Raw genomic sequence first — 20121 nt, 5'->3', positions numbered from 1 at the left:
ACAACATCCAGGACAAAGTCATTAAAGGGAAAAGGAGATTCATGAACCCCAGCTCTCCTCTTGATTAGCTTTCTAGAGAACCTTCATATAGCTCTGGCATGAGCGGGGGAACGGTAGAGACGTGTGGTGGGGGAGGCGGGCGTGCATGTGTTGTGTTCAGTTCAGCCGCTCAGCGCTGTCCGACTCTTTGCGACCCCATGGACTGCAGCATGCCAGGCCTCCCTTGTTGTATAGGAGACAGTAGACCACATCTCCCACTACCCTGGGAGGTACTCTCTCCTTGACACCTCACCGGCAGATTTCTGAAACAGGCTCCTCATCCACATTCCCATCTCCCCAGGGGAAGCCATGACTTACTTATCACTGATCCGCAGATAAGGCTCCTCACAGCGGATGGGGTCAATGCACTTGAAGCCCCCTTGCAAATTGTAGCAGGTCTGCTGCAGGATGCACGTGTGGTTTCTGTGCTCACACTCGTTGATGTCTGAAATGCGTGATAGACAAGAGGCTGAAGCCAGGCAGCACTTCCAAGGTGCCGGTCCCGGGGCCAGACGGGTGGGAGTTGGGGTGGAGGCGGCCTGGGTCTTTCTATAGAGCTACACCAGCAAGTATGGCAGCCACCAGCCACACGTGACCACTGAGCACTTGAAATGTGACTAGTCTAAACTGAGATGTGCTGTAAGTGGAAAATACAGATGAGAGTCCAACAACTTAGTAAAGCCAAAGAATGTAAAGCATTGATAATTTTTATATTGAGTACATAGTAGACTGGTAATATTTTAGATATATAGCTCTAAATAAAATATGCTCTAAAATTAATTTTACCTGTTTCTTTCTATTGTTTTAATGTGACTACTAGAACATTTAAAATTACATATGTGGCTCACATTTATAGCTCACAATATATTTCTACTGCTTGGCACTGTTGTGTGGAGAATTCTTGCTTGGTGTTGGGATAAGGCAAGTCCCAAGGAGCTTAAAATGAATCTGTTGCCCAGCTACAGCCTCCTCCATCTGCCCCAGTAGGTGAGCATGGGCTGGAAAGCATCTTGAGCAGCCAATCTTGGGGAGATCCCACCCCCTTCACAGCCAGGGTCACGACCCTTTGAGGCACGCAGCAGTCAGAGGATGCAGGTGGCCCCCGCCTGTGTCCATTCTCTAGGAAGTTGGTAGAGAAAGGCTGACCAGGCTGCTCTCCAGGGACCATGAGAAAACCGGCTCATGGACCACGACCCGGCCATCAGAGGTCCTGGTGGGGTCTGGAGCCTTCCTCAGAGGGGCTGCAGAGACCTGCCTGGGGAGGCAGGACCAGCTGCGTGTACCTGCAGAGAGCATTCCAGCAAGGAGAGTGACCTTGTCCTTTCTGAAGCCAAAGGATGGGGTTGCAGGGCAGGAAGGTACCAGCCCAGGCATCCTGCCAAGAGCCTGCCACACTGGGAGTCACCAGCACCCATTCACACCCTCACTCCTGCCACCTTCCCCAGGCAAAGACATCCAGGTGGCCCCCTGAGCCAGCCCCATCTCACACCTCCCCCAGCTGGGTCCCTCTAGCAGCCTCACCCTGGCAGCTCCGGTTGTCATCCAGCAGGATGTAGCCAGCTGGGCAGGAGCAGAAGTATGTGCCTGGCTGGTTCACACACTCGTGTTGGCAGAGGAACTCAGAGAAGCTGCATTCGTCCATATCTGGGGGAGACAAGTTACACACGCCATTTATAATCATAAACTACCTGGGCATGGGAACTTACTGCTATTCTAGCTTTATTTATCCCAGCCTGCACGCTCTCCTTGGTCAGCAAGGAGATCAAATCAGTCAATCCTAAAGGAAATCAACCCTGAATATTCATTGGAAGGACTGATGCTGAAGCTAAGGCTCCAATACTTTGGCCATCTGATGCAAAGAGCCGACTCATTGGGAAAGACCCTGATGCTGGGAAAGACTGAAGGCAGGAGGAGAAGAGGATGAGAGAGGACGAAACGGTTGGATGGCATCACGGACTCAATGGACATGAGTCTGAGCATGATGAAGAGAGACGGGGAAGGACAGCAAAAAGTCTGGTGTGCTGCAGTCCATGGGGTCGCAATGAGTCAGACATGACTTAGCAACGAACAATAGTAGCCACACTCTCCTGACACATAGGATAGCTTCTCTGCCAAGAAGTTTCCAATTCATTTTTGAACACTTCTGGTGATGGGGAGCTCACTACCTACCAAGGAAGCCCATTGGACAGCTCTAATTGGTAGAAAATTCTCTCCTTCATGAAGCTAAACTCTGTCTCTCTCAAGCTTCCAACACTGTTTGCCTCTGGCTCAGCTACATCATCTACTCATCACTGTCTCATTTTGCCCTGTAGGTGAATCTACCCTCTACATCTGGAGGTGAGATTTGTTTGTCTGCTGGAGTTTTCTGGGTGCAGAGCTCTTCCCCAGACCTAAAAAACACATTCACTGGACCTAGTCTTCTGAAAGGGCAACTTTACCAGTGCCTTGTTGTTATTTAGTCACTAAGTCATGTCTGACTCTTTGCAACCCCATGGACTGCAGCACGCCAGACTCCTCTGTCCATGGGATTCTCTAGGCAAGAATACTGGAGTGGGTTGCCATGCCCTCCTCCAGGGACTTTCCTGACCCAGGGATCAGACCCACGCCTCTTATGTCTCCTGCATTGGCAGACAGGTTCTTTACCACTAGCGCTTCCTGGAAAGCCCTAGTTACCAGTGCCAACTCCCCTCTAATCGCGCACAAGTTGAGAAACAATATTATTCCTAAAATCACAACTAAAAGGGACATCTCCAGAAGGCCAGGGGGTGTGAATTTTATTAAAACTTCACTGTATCCAAAAACTTCCCTGAGGGACTTCCCTGGTGGTCCAGTGGCTAAGACTCTGTCCTCCCAATGCAGGAGGCCCAGGTTCCATCCCTGGTCCAGGAACTAGATCTCACACGTTGCAACTAAAGATGTCACATGCTGCAATGAAGATCGAAGAGTCTGTGTGCTGCGACTAAGCCCTGGCACAGCCAAATAAATAAATAAATACTAAAAAACTTCCTTGAAAGGGAAAACTCTGTGTGGCATGGGGTGGCCCGCCTGCCTCAGGTGGTCCCTGGGATGTAGGACCTGGCGCTGGGCCACTCTCCAGCCACAGAGGTGGGGACCTGAAGAGGGAGCCATTGAACTTGTAGACTGTGGCCAGGGATACAAAAGCAGGCGCTCCAGAAGAGCCAGCTCTTCATCACACACAGTGTTTGGCAAGAGAACCCCCATTTGAGCCTCACGCGATAAGCACGCCAAAGAAAACATGTTTTTCTTTCATTTGTTGTGTTCCCGAAAACTTGCTTTCACTGGCTTCCCCATGTGACATGTCCTAGGATTGCTCTCTGGAATCACCCAGAGAGGGCGTCAGCGCATGGGAGGCTGCTCCTCCACTATGCGATAATTCCTGTGTTACATGCCTGCTATCTCTCACATTTGAGAAGGAAAAACTCCTTTCCTTCTCTCCCAGGGGCCTCCGGGCGATGGGTTAAGAGCCAGCAGAACTGAGATGCTGCTTTGAAAAGTTAAAGCACGCTCAGTGAGTCAGATCTGCTCTGTCCTGCCCACTCCCGCTCCCTGGGGAGCCTCGTAGAGTCTGGTCTTGGCCCCAGCCATCCTAACAGAGTGTCCTGTTTATTTCTGTTAAGCGTGTAGATTCCATTCATACCTTTAGTAGAAGGCAGTGGTAAAACCTGTCATTTCCTGAGGGCTCGCTGTGTACCAAGCCCTGGGTTACATGCACTACACGCCTCATCTTATTCAATCCTCACCTCAGCCCTAGAAAGGGGTGCTATTACTAACCATACTTGACAGAGAGGAGATGGAGGCTCACAGAGATTAGGCAACTTTTTTTTTTACTTTTTGGCCACACCACGCGGCATGTGGGACCTTAATTCCCCAACAAGGGATCAAGTCTGCCCCCTGCGTTGGAAGCACAGAGTCTTAATCACTGGACCACCAGGGAAGCCCCAAGGTTAGGGACTTTGACTAAATTTACAGATAACGGGTAAGCAGTAAAGCTGGGATTTGAACCTGGCCAGCCAGACTCCGGATTCTATACTCATCAACACAATGCCATAATGTCTCTCTGAGTAAATCCTGCCTGAATTGGACTCCAAATTGGTGGATCTGGGGAGTTCTGGGCTTGGGAAGTTCCCTGGCTGGGGCTCACCCCACTGCAGATGGAGAGATAGCAACTACCTCCACCTAACAGACCCCTCTGCTTATGTTAGAGTCACAATCCCCAGACTTTACTAAGGACTGTGGCTCCATCCTCCATAAGCAGAAATACAATGGACCTAGAGAAAAAGAGTTATGACAAACCTAGACTGCATATTAAAAAGCAGAGACATTATTTTGCCAACAAAGTTCCATCTAGTCAAAACTATGGTTTTTCCAGTAGTCATATGGATGTGGGAGTTGGACTGTAAAGAAGGCTGAGTGCCAAAGAATTGATGCTTTTGAACTGTGGTGTTGGAGAAGATGCTTGAGAGTCCCTTAGACTGCAAGGAGATCAAACCAGTCCATCCTAAAGGAAATCAGTCCTGAATATTCATTGGAAGGACTGATGCTGAAGCTGAAGCTCCAGTACTTTGGCCACCTGATGTGATGTGATGTGATGTGAAGAGCCAACTCTTTGGGAAAAACCCTGATGCTGGGAAATATTGAGGGCAGGAGAGGGGGACGACAGAGAATGAGATGGGTAGATGGCATTCAATCTTCACCTCAGCCCTAGAAAGAGGTGCTATTACTAAACATACTCAACAGAGGGGAGAGTGAGGCTCACAGAGGTTACCCATTCAATGGACATGAGTTTGAGCAAACTCTGGGAGATAGTGAAGGACAGGGAAGCCTGGTGTGCTAAGTCCATGGGTTCGCAGAGTCGGACACTACTGAGCAACTGAACAACAATAAGTAAGTGAAGTAAGTCAGAAAGACATATCATATGTTAATGCATATACGTGGAATCTAGAAAAATGGTATAAATGATCTTATTTGGAGAGCAGAAATGGAGACACAGACATAGAGAACAAATGTATGGATACCAAGGGAGGAAGATTGGGATCGGAAGAATTGGGAGACTGGGATTAATGTATATACACCGCTGCTGCTGCTGCTGCTAAGTCACTTCAGTCGTGTCCGACTCTGTGCGACCCCATAGACGGCAGCCCACCAGGCTCCCCCGTCCCTGGGATTCTCCAGGCAAGAACACTGGAGTGGGTTGCCATTTCCTTCTCCAATGCATGAAAGTTAAGTGTGAAAGTGAAGTCGCTCAGTCGTGTCCAACTCTAGCAACCCCATTGCAGACTACCAGGCTCCTCTGTCCATGGGATTTTCCAGACAAGAGTACTGGAGTGGGGTGCCACTGCCTTCTCCAGTATGTACACTACTATGTATAAAATAAATAGCTTACGAGAACAGACTGCATAGCACAGGGAACTCTACTCAGTGTTCTGTGGTGACTGAAAACGAAAGCAAGTCCAAAAAAGAGGGGATATGTGTATACATATAGCTGGTTCACTTTGCCATATGGCAGAAATGAACACAACATTGTAAAGCAACTGGACTCCAATAAAAATTACTATTAAAGACTAAAGCAGGAATAAAAAAGAAATACAGGCCAGTTTCTGGCAAGGAGCACAGTTTCAAGCATCCACATGAGAGTCCATCGTGGTTTCCTGGGTCAGCTCACTTAGCAAATCTCTAAGGGACATGGGGCTGCACAGAGGGGCCACAGCAGCTGGAACAACACAGCAAAGGTCACAGATCCTGGCCAGGAAACAAGCAGCACAGAAAGGGAGTTAAGTAGGAAGGGACAGACAACAAGCTCCCAGCAAACATCCCCGCAACTCCTGTCTGACTCTCTGCGACCCCATGGACTGTAGCCCGCCAGGCTCCTCAGCAGAGGGGAGATTTGTCCTGTCCATGGGGTTTTTCAGGTAACAATGTTTGAGTGGGTTGCCATTTTCCTCCTCCAGGGGATCTTCCTGACCCAGGGATCAAAACTATGTCTCCCGTGTCTCGTGCATTGTAGGCAGATTCTTTACCTGCTGAGCCATCAGGGAAGCCCAGGCCCACAGTGGACAGGGGTTACCTAAAGATTTCAGAAAGTGTGCATCATCACGAATATGGGGAAAAAGATGACCATTTTGGTTAAAGTGAGTCAACTGAAAATTTTTGCCAAAACACCAAGGATGGCTTCTTGACAAACCAAAAGTTTCTTACACTTAGGCTTAGAGAAAGTAAGTTAACACAAATGACACTGAGGTACCCCAGCTCATTTCATCTTTATGACTGCCCATGAAGGTGTTTGTTGGTTGGTTTGTTTTTTAACAAATGTGGAAACTGAGGCTCAGAAAGTGACTTGGCCAGGGAAGGCACTGAACGGGAGAGCTAGAATTTGAAACTGGCTCCTTCTGACTCTACAGTCTCTTCTCTGCAGGTGGCCACATTTGTGGATGTGCAGACAATTCTCCAAAAATGAATGACCCCACTGCGTAATGCTAAACGTTTCACCTCTTAGTTCCTTAGCCCAGATTCCCCAAAGGAGTACTACAGGAGGTGGGGAGAGACGGGGATTGAAATCTAGGAAGAAAGTAGTTTTTTATGCCTGAGGGTATCTTACGGCTATTTCTGGGACTGACATTTAATCGGCCTAAGGCTACTTGTGGCCGTATCTTTCCAGGCCCTGGGGAGAAGAGCTCGTTTGTTTCAGAGAATTCTGTCCCCAAAACACTCTGGTCCTATCTGAAGCTATCACACACGTTCCATTCATGGCCTGGGTCAGTTCCTGTTACGATGAAATCCAGGATTAGAAAACTTTCTATTCTGGAGGATGAAAAGATTTTCACACTCTAGGATATGGCCTACTTGTTTTGAAAAATACAGTGAAGCATCATTAGTTTGGACTGTGCTCCTTCACAATTGCTGATGATGCTAAAACTGAATAGAATGGAGTTTAAGTCAACATTTACAAAAAAACAGGAAAAGAAAGAAGAGAAGGAAAAATGAAGCAAAGAATGAAATATACATGGCCCTCTGCAGAATGCTATAGGAACGGATAGGAGTAAGAAGCTACTCCTATTCCCAAGGAGTTTACTGGAGTTTACAAGTTTCTAAGATAATTATGAGTCCAAGTTTCTAAGATAATTATAAGAGTCCACAAGCTAGCATGAGCAAAGAGTCATAGCTTCCTGGGCTTGGAAAGAATTTACAAAAGGTCAACTGAGCCATATGTGTTCTCACAATAAATTAAGATTTTATTCATTCAACATCCAATCATTCATTAGTTGATTTGAAAACTAGTTACTGCGTGTTCATGATGTGCCAGGTCTGAAGTTAGGCACTGATTGTAGAGATTTTAATAGTCTACATACATAATCTCATTCATTCAACACTCCCCCTCCCAACCCTACCCTGTGAGACTTGCTTTTATTCCTGCTATCATTCTGTTAGTACTATCTGCCCTATTCCCATGACTTGACTCAGTGCTGGGTGAAGACAGATAACTCAAACCAGCATGCAAAATTAGGCAATTCCTCTTCCTCTTCAACCCCATGTCAGATCCTAAAAGTTAGCTCCACTGATTTTTGCATTAAGGGTCAAATAACAAGGGACGTGCAGTTGCATGCCACCTTTGGGAAGTGACTCATCTGTTTTGTGTGCTTGTAACCCTGCTGCACTGGAAAATGTCCCAAACTGGAAATCTGTCTGGGAAACAAGAGGAAACACCTGTGAAGAAACCCCTGTCCCAGTGCCCCTAGGACAAGTGGAAGTCTCCAAAGCCAAGCTCATTACCACTGCAATGAACGCCATCATCCTCGAGTTCATATCCTGGGTCGCAGCGGCAGATGAAAGAGCCATAGGTGTTGACACAGGTTTGTACACAGGGATTCTCAGTTGCACACTCGTTCACGTCTGTGAAAAACAAAAGCATATCACTGACCATTCCCACAAGAGAATGTTTGTATTAACTTGGCAGAAGGATGCACCAGCAACGAAACCCACTACCACCAGGAGACCAGATCCACAGATGCCAAGGCTCTCCATCTAAGACCTGTCGGATGGAGACTCAGACCCCAGAGTGTCCACTGAAGAAGCCTGGGCTCCATCCACCAGATCCACAGATGCCAAGGCTCTCCATCTAAGACCTGTCAGATGGAGACTCAGACCCCAGAGTGTTCACTGAAGAAGCATGGGCTCCATCCATACTTTCCCTCTGGGGTTGCAAGTTAGGAAGGGTGGAAATGGCGTGTATACATATCATATACGTGTGCAGACATGTACACGTTTACACCTCCAAGGAAGTCTACTCTCCAAGGCTCGCCAACAGGAATTTCTAGGCTACATCTGCTCCTTCCCATCCCCGATTAGCTCTTACCTCACCCCCACTGACTTTGAAGTTCCAGATAAAGAGGTAAATAAGCATGATAATTTACAAAAGATAACCATTCACTATCACTGTGGACTGAACTGTGTCCCCTCCAAAATTCCTATGTTGAAACCCTCATCCCCACATGTGATGATATTTGGACTTGGGGCCTTTGGGAGGTAATTAAGGTTAAATGCATTCATAAAGGTGGGGCCCTTATGAAAAGAAGCACTGGGGCTCTTGCTCTTGCTCTTTCTGTTGTGTGATGACTGGGGGAAGGTGGCCACCTACAAGCCAAGAAGCACCCAAGCAGCCAATCATGCTGGTACCTTCACCTTGGACTTTCAGCCTCCACAACTGGGAGAAAGTAAATTTATGTTGTCTAAGCCACCACGGTCTATGGTATAATATTTTATCATGGCAGCCTGAACCGACTATGATAGATGGACTTAAATAATGTCACTGATTATTACAGAAGGATCTCGTACTCACCGAATCCTTTCACCCCATGTTACAAGTTCAGTAGGTTAAGGAGAGAACCACAAAAGGGCACAAGGAAACTTTAAGGAGTGATGGGATATTCATTGGGCTTCCCAGGTGGCACCAATGGTAAAGAACTCACCTGCCAATGCAGGAGACATAAGAGATGAGGGTTTGATCCCAGCATCTGGAAGATCCCCTGGAGGAGAGCATGGCAACCCACTCCAGTATTTTCCCCTGGAGAAGCCCATGGACAGAGAAGCCTGACAGGCTACAGTCCATAGGGTTGCAAAAAGTCGGACACGACTGAAGCGACTTAGCACACATGCATGGGATATTCACTGTCTTGAGCTGGCGATGGTTTCGTGGGGATATATGTTTGTCAAAGTGCATGAAATCGTGTGCCTTTAACAGTGCAGTTCATCTTATGTCAATTATACATCAACAAAGATGTTTATCTTGGTTTTGAAGTTGAGAGATGTGCCCAAGTCCCCAAGCTAGCAAGGGCACAGTTGAAAATGGGACGTGAGTCAAGGGTCTTTCCACAATATACAGGATTCATTCTGCAGAGCTCAGAGAAGGGGAGGCAAAGAGGGAGCCGTTGGTACAATGGCTCTGGCTGGCCCATTTTAAACTCCTCTCCCTGATACTCCATATGACAACGACCAAAGTGCCAGCTGAGGAAATTTCTATCCCTTTCAAAGTCCAGGGAAACCTCTTCAGACTCTTAATAGAGATTTGAATGCTTTCAGAATTAAAAGGGAAGTGGCTCGAGAAGTTTTCCTTAGAGAAGAGGGCAAGCCCATATCCACATTGCTCCCACATCCTGGCATCTTTGAAACTTTCAGAGGGGCAAAAAAAAAAAAAAAGAAAAATAGATGGCCATGCAGGGCAAGTCCAGGGAGATGCCAGTCTCCACCAGTGCAAAGGAAGTCTAGAGGCTGTCCACCCAGGAGGCCAGGAAAATGTCGTGATGCCAGGCTGTCCAGGCAGGACTACACCAAGGAGGAGAGCTCGAGTCCTCGGCTTCCAGCCAGAGGCTGGCTGTGCAAGGAGAGCAAGCTCCAGACCTGCCCTCTTACAGCCTCAGCTACTTGCACTTCTGCCCCCAGGGCCCTGGTGGCCCTCTCTGGCCAGCCCTGCCCTCCACACATACCCAAGGGCCCTTCTGAATCCCCCGCTCCCCACTCCAACCTGCTGGACAGGAGGACTGGACTCTTGGGCTTTACACTCCTTTCTGCCACCACCTAACTGTGTGACTCTGGCCAAGTTGCTTAACCTCTTTGAAGCCTGATTTCCTCATCTGCCCTGCCTACCTCACAAGGCTATTGTTGGGGCTCAGTGAAATGAACAAATGTGACAATCCTTTGACGAGGGCAAAGCCCTCTACCTTGCTTGAGGTGTTAGGAATACAAAAGCTCGCTGGAGTTTGTCACATCCTGTGTCATCGTGGGCCCTGCTGATGCAATATCCCAGTGGCTGAGTGCCTGCGTCCAGGCCTGGGTGCTGTGTCTGTCGCTTTATCACACTGCTGGACCCGGAGCCAGGTATGTTAACTGCTCCTTGTCAGAGGATGCTCTCCATTGGACACAAGGGCCTTTGGGCTTCTCTGTGCGTGGCTGTGCCTTAGGAGGGGCTGGCATCTCGAACCTCCAGCCCTGGCACGGAGAAGCCTGCATCTGCGCTAAGCCACTTATCACAGCAGCAAAGGAGCCAGGCGCCTGCTCCCCTGCCCAATCAGCTCCCTCAACCTCCCAGGCCAGCCTCTGCTCTCAGAAGAAAATGACCTCTTCTGGCGAGAGGAACACAGTCGAGACTTCTTGGAACAATCAGCAGAACCAGCTTTGGAAGAGAGACTGACAAAGAATCCAGGATCCAGCTCTTTAACGCTGATGCCTTCCTGTTTACTCAATGATTTAGATACGATTAAACTAATGGAGACATAATATCCTCCAACTAGCTGGCCAGGAGCCTGCCAGCCAGACCTCAAGTGCTGTGACAAGGAAATGGATCCTGCAAAAGCTGGTGGCAGGCTCCAAACAAAGACCTCATTCTGAGTCTCTGGCGCTGTCCCCACCCTGGATGGGGCAGCTGCCAGGGACTGGAGGCCCCGGGCTGGGGGCTGGGGGAGAGGAGCTGGGGGCCAGGCAGGACTTGTGCTAATTCTTTGGGTCTTAAGTCCCCTGTTCACTTCCTGAGCAGAAGATACCTTCAGCTGGAAACTGCCATAAGCCTGGAACTTGTTTTTCTTACTTATCAGTATGTGACACAATCATGTGAAAGTCAGAAAATGCCTTTGTTTCATTCTGTTACTGCGGGGAATGTCGGGTTGTAAGGGAAGTTACCACCATCACCATCCTATTACTTTTTAAAATAATAGGCCCTCCTAGCATGGACAAGGGAAAGCTATAATGACAGGCATTGAAGTTGCCTGTGGGGCTTCCCCTGGTGACTCCGGGGTAAAGAATCTGCCTGCCAATGCAGGAGACAAGGGTTCCATCCCTGATCCAGGAAGATCTCTCATGGCACTAAGCAACTCATCCCGTGTGCCACAACTACTGAAACCCCCAAGCCCTAGAGCACGCCCTCTGCAACAAGAGAAGCTACCACGATGAGAAGCCCACGCACCACAGCTAGAGAGTAGCTCCTGCTTGCTGCAACTAGAGAAAGCCTGTGCAGCAATGAAGACCCTGCACAGCCAAAAGTAAAATAAATGAAGAAAATTATTATTTTTTAAAAGTTGCCTGTGAAACCCTTGCATAAAGTGTATGTGAATACCTCGCAATTCATCAGGAATCAGGAGCCCTCTTTCTTTATCCCTCTTTGGGCCTTGGGAGTTGAACTCAGTCAGGCTAAGAGGACATGTGAGAAAGCTTCTGACTGATCAAAAATGTTGGCAAGGCTACTTGTGGACAGCGGATACACAGAGAGAAGCAAATCCATGAAATCGTAAACTCCCAGCTGGTGGATGATGTGGTTCTAATCTCAGTAAATGCGCAGAGTACATCCTGACATGTTTCACATAAGCTCAGTTAGGATCTCAGGTTTCTGTAAGCAACGGCATGAGCGGGCAGTGAGTGGAAATACACTTTAACAAAGGCGTTTCCCACCGACATAAGCTGTCAGACTCTGAAGAAGACAGCATCTAGGGTTTCACACTGTGTTCAAGTTATCATTCACATCACATACCTTGGCAAGACCTTCCATCCTCGTTGAGGGTAAAACCAGGGTTGCATGTACAGGAATAAGATCCGGGAACATTCGCGCACAGCTGCTGGCAGTAGCCATAACGACATTCATCAATGTCTGGAAACAGAATTGCAAGCAAGATAAGATATTTCTTCTCCATCACCGATGCCACCCCCAGCATCATTATTGCCCGTCTCTTCTGGAACAGGATCACAAAGGGAAGCAAAGGGGAGCTAACGCAAAGACAGCACCGACTAAGCCTCAGGGAGGGTAACACCCCTCTGGATTCCAGGCTCAATCTCCCCACCATCCTCCCTGACCTGTCTCAGTCTTGTGAACACCTGAATCTATCTTGAAAGTTGCAGAAAACAATTTTTTGCTTAGAGAGGAACGTTGGTCCAGGTGACCTCTAGGATTTCATCCGAATCTAAGACTTAACGCTAAGACGGATCCCCTGACAGGTGCTCTAAGATTCTACAGAAGCATGTCACTGCCCTGGGAACAGACCAGTTAAAGTGTAAAAGGATTCCATAGCCTGGTTCCTGTAGGCTCTTTGCCAGCTCCACTAATAATGAATATGGGGACCTCCCTGGTGATTCAGTGGTTAAGAATCTACCTGGTAATGCAGGGGACATGAGTTCAATCCCCGATCAGGGAACTAAGATCCCAAACATCATGGGGCAATTCAATGCGTGCAGCACATCTAGAGAAGCCGCCACTCGCCACAACCAGGCCTGCCTGCTTCAACGAAAGACCCCGCATGACGCAACTAAGACCTGACACAGCCAAATAATCATTCCTCTAAAAATAATAATAAATAATGAATATGTCTGGCTGTTGGGAACAAGACTGAGTACAGTCTAGGCTGAGCTGGGGAGCATTGCAGTCTGGAGACCTGTGAACCCAGGAGCACAAGGATGCTGGAGTTCGCCTTGAATCTCCTCCTTGTAGCACAGCAGCCATCAAACTCTGGATAAACACACTTTTTAAAACTACAACCAGCCTTTCTTGAGCAAGCAGCTATGTGGGTGAATGGTTCCTTTTAGCAGAGCCAGGCTGACATGTGCCAGTCAGTGGGGAGTCTGAGGTTATGGGAAAGCACTTCCCAACACCCCAAGCTGATGGGCTGGAGAAACCACTCCTGCAAGATAGGATGTTTTGAATGAAGCCTCCAGGTGGGGACTAAGCTCTCACTTGATTTATACCTATCACGGGTCCCTACTTCACGCTCAACTCCTCCTAAACGTTTTCCCTCTGGTATCCCAGTTCCTTTGGAACCAGGGTCCATTCAGGGTTTTGAAGACCAGCTTAGAACTTTTCTCTGTGCCTGGCTTCTATCACCTACTGCCAGAAAGCAGTAGCCCCTCACTGGAAGGACTGATGCTGAAGCTCCAGTACTTTGATGCTGATGAGAAGAGCTGACTCATTGGAAAAGACTGACGCTGGGAAAGATTGAGGGCAGGAAGAGAAGGGGGTGACAGAGGATGAAATGGTTGGATGGCATCACCAACTCAATGGACATAAGTTTGAGCAAACTCCAGGAGAGAGTAAAGGACAGGAAAGCCTGGTGAGCTGCAATACATAGGGTCACAAAGAATTGGACAAGACTGAATGACTGAACAACTGCCAGAAGGGACCCCACCTCCACATTACTCATTATTCAGCCCCCCTCAGAAGCTGTGCCCTGCCCTTGTCACTCTGTTTTATCTCTGAGTGGTAGCTACTTTTAACCCAGCTCACCCCACCGCTGAGTGGCATGCAGCTCCCACGTGGAAAGCACATTGACTTGTGCAGTTGCTGGTCCTGACTCTTATGTGGGTGCAGTTGGGTGCATCCCCAAGCCCAGAGAGGCAGCAGGGGGAAAAGAGGGCATCTTCTGCCTTAGGGGTGGCTTGGAGGAAAGGCAATCCCCTGGCCCTTCTTTTTCTGCAAAGGCAATGCCTCCAAAGTCATGCAGAAAGGGTGGTGGATGGCTATGGAACTTGCACCTTGAAAGCAAAAGAAGAGTTTGGCCAGGAGAAGGCACAAGTTTAGCCATATTGGGGAAAGTGAAAGTGAAGTCACTCAGTCGTGTCCGACTTTTTGAGACCTGTGAACTGTAGCCCACCAAACTCCTCCGTCCATGGGATTCTCCAGGCAAGAATACTAGAGTAGGTTGCCATTTCCTTCTCCATTTCCTTTCTTCTTGGAGAAAGGTCCTCACTTTGGATGTCAATTGTAAGCAGACTGTGCGTGCAGCACCAATTAGGCCTCCAGGAGCATCCTTCCTAAAGCTTCATGCTCTGTGAATAAGAACAACCCTCCTGGTGGAGGAATGTCCCAGTTACTGTCCCCACTCAGACAGGGAGGGGTTTCCTGGCCCCAAGGTCTCTGCAATCCAGCCTGTGTGTCCCGGTCACCTGGTCTTCTCTAGCACCCCCTGGTGGTGGAAAAAATGGACTGAAAAACAGGACACAGATTTTAGACCCAATAGCATATTCAAAAGCAGAGACATTACTTTGCCAACAAAGGTCTGTCTAGTCAAGGCTATGGTTTTTCCTGTGGTCATGTATGGATGTGAGAGTTGGACTGTGAAGAAGGCTGAGTGCCGAAGAATTGATGCTTTTGAACTGTGGTGTTGGAGAAGACTCTTGAGAGTCCCTTGGACTGCAAGGAGATCCAACCAGTCCATTCTGAAGGAGATCAGCCCTGGGTGTTCTTTGGAAGGAATGATGCTAAAGCTGAAACTCCAGTACTTTGGCCACCTCATGCGAAGAGTTGACTCATTGGAAAAGACTCTGATGCTGGGAGGGATTGGGGGCAGGAGGAGAAGGGGACGACAGAGGTTGAGACGGCTGGATGGCATCACTGACTCAATGGATGTGAGCCTGAGTGAACTCCGGGAGTTGGTGATGGACAGGGAGGCCTGGCGTGCTGTGATTCATGGGGTCGCAAAGAGTCGGACACGACTGAGCAACTGAACTGAACTGAACTCTTTGTCCAACATGTTCCTCCTCTATGCGTCTCAGTTTCCAACTCTATAAAAGGTGGATGACATAATATATAACATCCCTTCCAGCTCTGAAATGCTACATATTGAGTTCCCATACAAATAACTCACACTGATCTGCTTATGTTCAAATCAGTGGCCTCAGATTTTCCATAATAGCTGAGGTTGGTTAAAATGCAAAGCAATCATCATATTCACACATGCCCATGCGCAGCCAACTCTTCGGTGCCTGGAAAGGAGAACCAAGTGAGGTCCAGGCTGGCTTGTCAGGCCCCTTTGGGCAGGGCTCTAGAGGCGACCTCAACACAGTTTCAATCAAGAGAAAACGGGAAAAAAGAATCTTTTTGTCTGTTTGTTTCCATGAGGTTGTTTGGATTTATTTCTTAGCACCTCCAGGACTGACTTTCAGGCAACAGCAGCGTCTTGAGACTTTAAACTAGAAGGGCTTTTCCAAGAAACAGCAAAGAAATCACACCCTAGAAAGAGAAATTGCAGTGACAACTAGAGATTGTTATGAGTGCGTGCACTTGGCTAAACCAAAGACTAGAGGGGAAGAAAGAAAAACAGCCCTCCAGGAAAAATAAACAGAGGGATCATATAGCCAATGCCAACTGCAAGGGAGAAAATTCTCAATAGGTGCTGACTGACTTTTTAAAAAAGACCAGAGCTAGACGGGTGGGCATGGGGTGGGGGATATGGTGGGGTATTGGAAGGAGATGATGTTAGATCTGAATCCCCTGATTCATATTTGAAACCTGGGACATTTCTATGACAAAGCAAGCACTCCCTTCTATCGGTAGGATTTCTAATTAGGGACAGAATAACCCTCACCTCTACCACTTCCTGCCTCTGTTATAAATTTCCAAAGGCAGAAAAAAGGTCTAGGTAAGACCAAATATGAACCTTTAAAAATTACATTAAAAAATCCTGATGATGGAGAGGCAGTGACGAAGGCCTGAAAAGCACCTTCTTATCCTGGCAGAGTCTTTATTAAACTCTATATAAACAGGGCAGTGAAAGGGAGGAAGACCGCAAGGCTCAGGGCCTGAAAAGCAGGGTAAGCAGCTGCAGCCATGATGGATCGATCCCAACTGTCAACAGCAGGGAGCCAGGCTGCCGCAAGCTTGGATTTGCCACAAGTCTGCATTTGGGACTGGACAAAAACATGTTTTGGTGGTTCAGTGGTAAAGAATCTACCTGCAATGCAGGAGATGCAGATCCGATCTGTGGGTTGGGAAGATCCCCTGGAGAAGGAAATGGCAACCCACTCCAATATTCTTGCCTGGGAAACCCCATGAATAGAGGAACCTGGAAGGCCATAGTCCATTGGGTTGCAAGAGATACAACTTAGTGAGTAAACCACCACCATTGTCATAATAAAAATAAGAGAAAGTGAAAGTGGCTCAGTCATGTCCGACTCTTTGTGACCCCATGGACTATACAGTCCATGGAATTCTCCAGGCCAGAATACTGGAGTGGGTAGCCTTTCCCTTCTCTAGGGGATCTTCCCAACCCAGGGATCTAACCCAGGTCTCCTGCATTGCAGGCAGATTTTTTACCAGCTTAGCCATGAGGGAATACTGGATTGGGTAGATCCAAGAATACTGGAGTGGGTAGCCTATCCCTTCTCCAGTGAATCTTCCTGACCCAGGAATCAAACCGGAGTCTTCTGCATTGTAGGCAGATTCTTTACCAACTGAGCAATCAGAGAAGCCCAAAAATAAGAAAGTGGGGGGAAAAAATTCCTGGTGATGACATGCCGTCATGCAGTGATGGTGACAAGTGATCTTAAAGGGTGGTGCTCCATGTAAGCTCAACAATCTTCTGCCACCCACAACCCCAAAGAAAAGCCCATTGCCCTTAAGCCACCCAGCCATGACCACGATTCACAATACCCCCAGGCAATCATCACTTTCAAGAGCTTCTGTATTACCTAAGCACTGGCCTTCAAGCAGCCAGTAGCCATCCGTGCAGGAACAGGTGTAGCCTCCTTCGGTGTTGATGCAAATCTGGGTAGGGTTACACTGGTGGGAGTCCGTTGCACACTCATCCACATCTGTAACACAGACATATTCCAAAGAATGTCACCTACATCTGTTTAGAGCCCTTGGAGCCACCAGAGGTGCTAACTGCTTGCTTGTCTGGCTGGGAGGCAGTTGATTATGTCCCTGGATTACATCACCTCCCTAACAGGTACCACTAGGAGACCCTGGCTTTTCTGGAGGGGGCCGAGCTAATCTGCTCCCTGGAAAATCTACAAGGGAAATGGCCAAAAAGAAAACACACATCCTTAAGCACTGTTCTGCCATCCTGTCCAACATTCTCTGAAAACAAGTTCACCTTGATGACAACCATTACTTGATTTAGAAATGTATTTTGTATTAGGCTCATCCATTCACATATAAACAGGTCTGCTGTGTACCTTCTGGGTGCACAGAGCCATGATAAACACCTCTGAGAACAAGAACAGAAGGAAGAGAAACATCCCTCGTTAGTGGAAGCTTGTGAGTCACTTGACTGCATCCACACAGGAAAATCTTTTCATTTGGGGCCCCTGCATCTTCAGGAAGCTTCTAGGAGCCCTCCAGCCTTCCCTCCTCCACTCCAGAGCTCTGGGGCTCACCTCCTGCTGCCCTGTACTCAGATTGGGTTTCTCCATGCTGTCATTACACATGCCCATCTGTCTGCTGCCGGGCAGGTACTTGTGCCAAGTCAGTCCCTTCTCCTTCAGTGGGACCATCAAAGCGCAGAGACCAAGCTGTATTATGCCCACGTTTCTCATATGGTGTACGCAGTACTCAAGACTGTTTCAGCTGAAACGAATCCTACTTTCTTTTCTCCCCACACTGCACCTTAGGGAGTCCTGGAACAGGTGCTCCTGACACCACGCCCTCACTTTGACAAAACTCCACAGGGATTCACCCCGCACACTTAATTCATCTGGCCTGGCCCTGCCTCTCCCCTTCACTCCCACCCTCACCTGCCTGCATCCTTAGTAGGGCTCCGGCCTTTTGCCCTCTCATCAGGGTTTGCTCATCTACACCCTACCCCTCCAGAATGGACCATCGCACCATCAGAAATATCAAGTTGACAAAAAGTTTGTTAGGGTTTTGCCATAACAGCTTCTGAAAAACCCAAACAAACATTTTGGCCAACCCAGTAGCATTAAAAGCTGCACTTCACTGAGACTGAGCCGTGCACCTGGCTCCTCATTTTCCTCTCACAGTCGCCCCATGCAGTGGGCTCGTGATCCCCATTTTACAGATGAGAAAATGTTGCCAAACATGCTATAGCATCGAGGTCTGTGCAGGGATGACAGGGCTCATGCTGCCGGGCCCTGGCAGGTCACGCAGAGGAGAGAGGGTTGAGCTTTTGCTGCCTTTTCCTGCCCCACCTGGGAAACTGTCTGCCTCTTAACATTGTAGATGGCAGACTGGGGGTGGGGGGAGGGGGCGGTGGTGCAGCGCTGGGGGGCCCCGAGGATTCCAAAGTGTTAGCTCCATAGGTAGTACAGGGGTGCGCTCAGGAAGCGAGCACAACTGATCCAGTGAAACAAACATTCAGCCAGGTAAGTGATGGTCTCCTGGGTCCAAGGACACCACCCACCACAGTCCACCACCACGTGCCTCATCAGTCAACACCAAGGACGCTGGTTGGTTCCCACCCCAGCCCAGTGACCAGAGTCTGGACATCACATGGAACCAGGCTCCAGCCTTCTCAACATGGACAACCTCCAAGAACCTACTTCCAGGGTGGCAGCCATCTCTGCTGCACCCCAACGATGTACAGCCTTGATGGCAAAGACCCGGGCCGTTCTCAGCTGCAAGAGCTCCTGCCTTGGCCCCAGGCATCGCCTCCAGCCCCAGCTCTGCCCACCCAGCAAAGCCTCCCAGGGGATCCCGCAAATAATGCTTGGCCAGCAGCCGCTCCTGCTCAAATCCGTATCGAAGCCTAGGATAATAAATAAAGCCACTATCGGCCAGCACATATTTACATTTTTCCGGCAGGAAGTGATGGATGACAATTATACCCTGGGAACAACTCTGCCTTAGGAATGTGTGCTCTTTATCCTGCTTCAAGGGGAACGGAGGGTGAAGGAGCAGCAGAGCCGTCAGAGAGCCCTGGGGACAGCAAGTTCCAGGGCTCTGTGCTGTGTAACCGGCATGGAGACGACGTGCCCCCGGTAGCCTGATAGACAGCCACCAAACTGGGAGAGGCCCAGACTGGGCCCAGAGGAGCGTGGGAGGCCTCAATGTGTAGGCAGGTACAAACTATTCAAATCATCCAGAAACAAAATCTCTAAGGTTTATTTTTTTTAAATCCACCATTTTTACTCAGTTAAAGAATTAACTCAGTTATACTGCATATCTGTTGATGGACATTCAAAAAACGACTTGAATTGACTGATTGGATGTCTTGAACGGGTTGAATTCATTGTCAATTGATTGACCTTGAACGGATGGTCAATCTAAATATGTTCTGAGAACTCAGTAAGTCTGGGAGTCTCTGGGGGAAGTATGTCCCATATTTATATCCTCAAAATATACCTGGTTTTAACTTGGGTCCATGCATGTGTTAAATCATGTCTGATCCTTTGTGACCCCATGGACTGTAGCCCACCAGGCTCCTCTTGTCCATTGGTTTTCCAGGCAAGAATACTGCAGTGGGTTGCCATTTCCTCCTCCAAGGGATCTTCCTCCTCCAAGGGATCTTCCCACAGGATGGAACCCATGTCTCCTCCTTGCGTCTCCTGCATTGGCAGGCGGGTTCTTTAACACTTAACCCAGCTGGGAAGTCCCCACCTCGGGTCCATAGTAAATGTTCAATGAATGAATGAATGAACACATGGGCAACACACATTAAGGCCTTTGAGTCCCCAGACAAGTTTTTCCAGCCAACTTGCTGACAAGTGTGTAGACTTTAAAAACAACCACCTCCACTGAAAACCCCCATCAGCTTGCACACCTGAGGAGCTGAAACTGAGAACGTTCACGCCTTGGGTTCCGCACGAGGTGAAAAGACTCATCACACATTCCAGCTCACAGCTGAATTGCTTACATTA

General features: G+C 48.5%; 1 protein-coding gene across 3 annotated transcripts in view; it reads right to left on the bottom strand.

Annotated features, from left to right (window-relative positions):
- FBLN5 (fibulin 5) overlaps nucleotides 1-20121 on the bottom strand; it is a 93055-nt gene that overhangs the window by 14066 nt on the left and 58868 nt on the right. For all 3 annotated transcript variants that reach the window (XM_086363190.1, XM_086363191.1, XM_086363189.1), the window contains 5 exons: nucleotides 16993-17115; nucleotides 12071-12187; nucleotides 7828-7947; nucleotides 1561-1683; nucleotides 358-484 (listed from right to left, as the gene is read on the bottom strand). In XM_086363190.1, the coding sequence (XP_086219316.1) occupies nucleotides 358-484; nucleotides 1561-1683; nucleotides 7828-7947; nucleotides 12071-12187; nucleotides 16993-17115 (610 nt within the window). The remainder of the gene's footprint in view (nucleotides 1-357; nucleotides 485-1560; nucleotides 1684-7827; nucleotides 7948-12070; nucleotides 12188-16992; nucleotides 17116-20121) is intronic.

This window comes from Bos grunniens, chromosome 21 (assembly GCF_055505025.1).
Source record: "Bos grunniens cultivar Pamir isolate PY7600 chromosome 21, Bosgru_T2T1.0, whole genome shotgun sequence".
In the NCBI taxonomy this organism is placed as follows: domain Eukaryota; kingdom Metazoa; phylum Chordata; class Mammalia; order Artiodactyla; family Bovidae; genus Bos; species Bos grunniens.
Note: the sequence above shows the minus strand (reverse complement) of the source record. Positions and strands in the feature narration are given on the sequence as shown.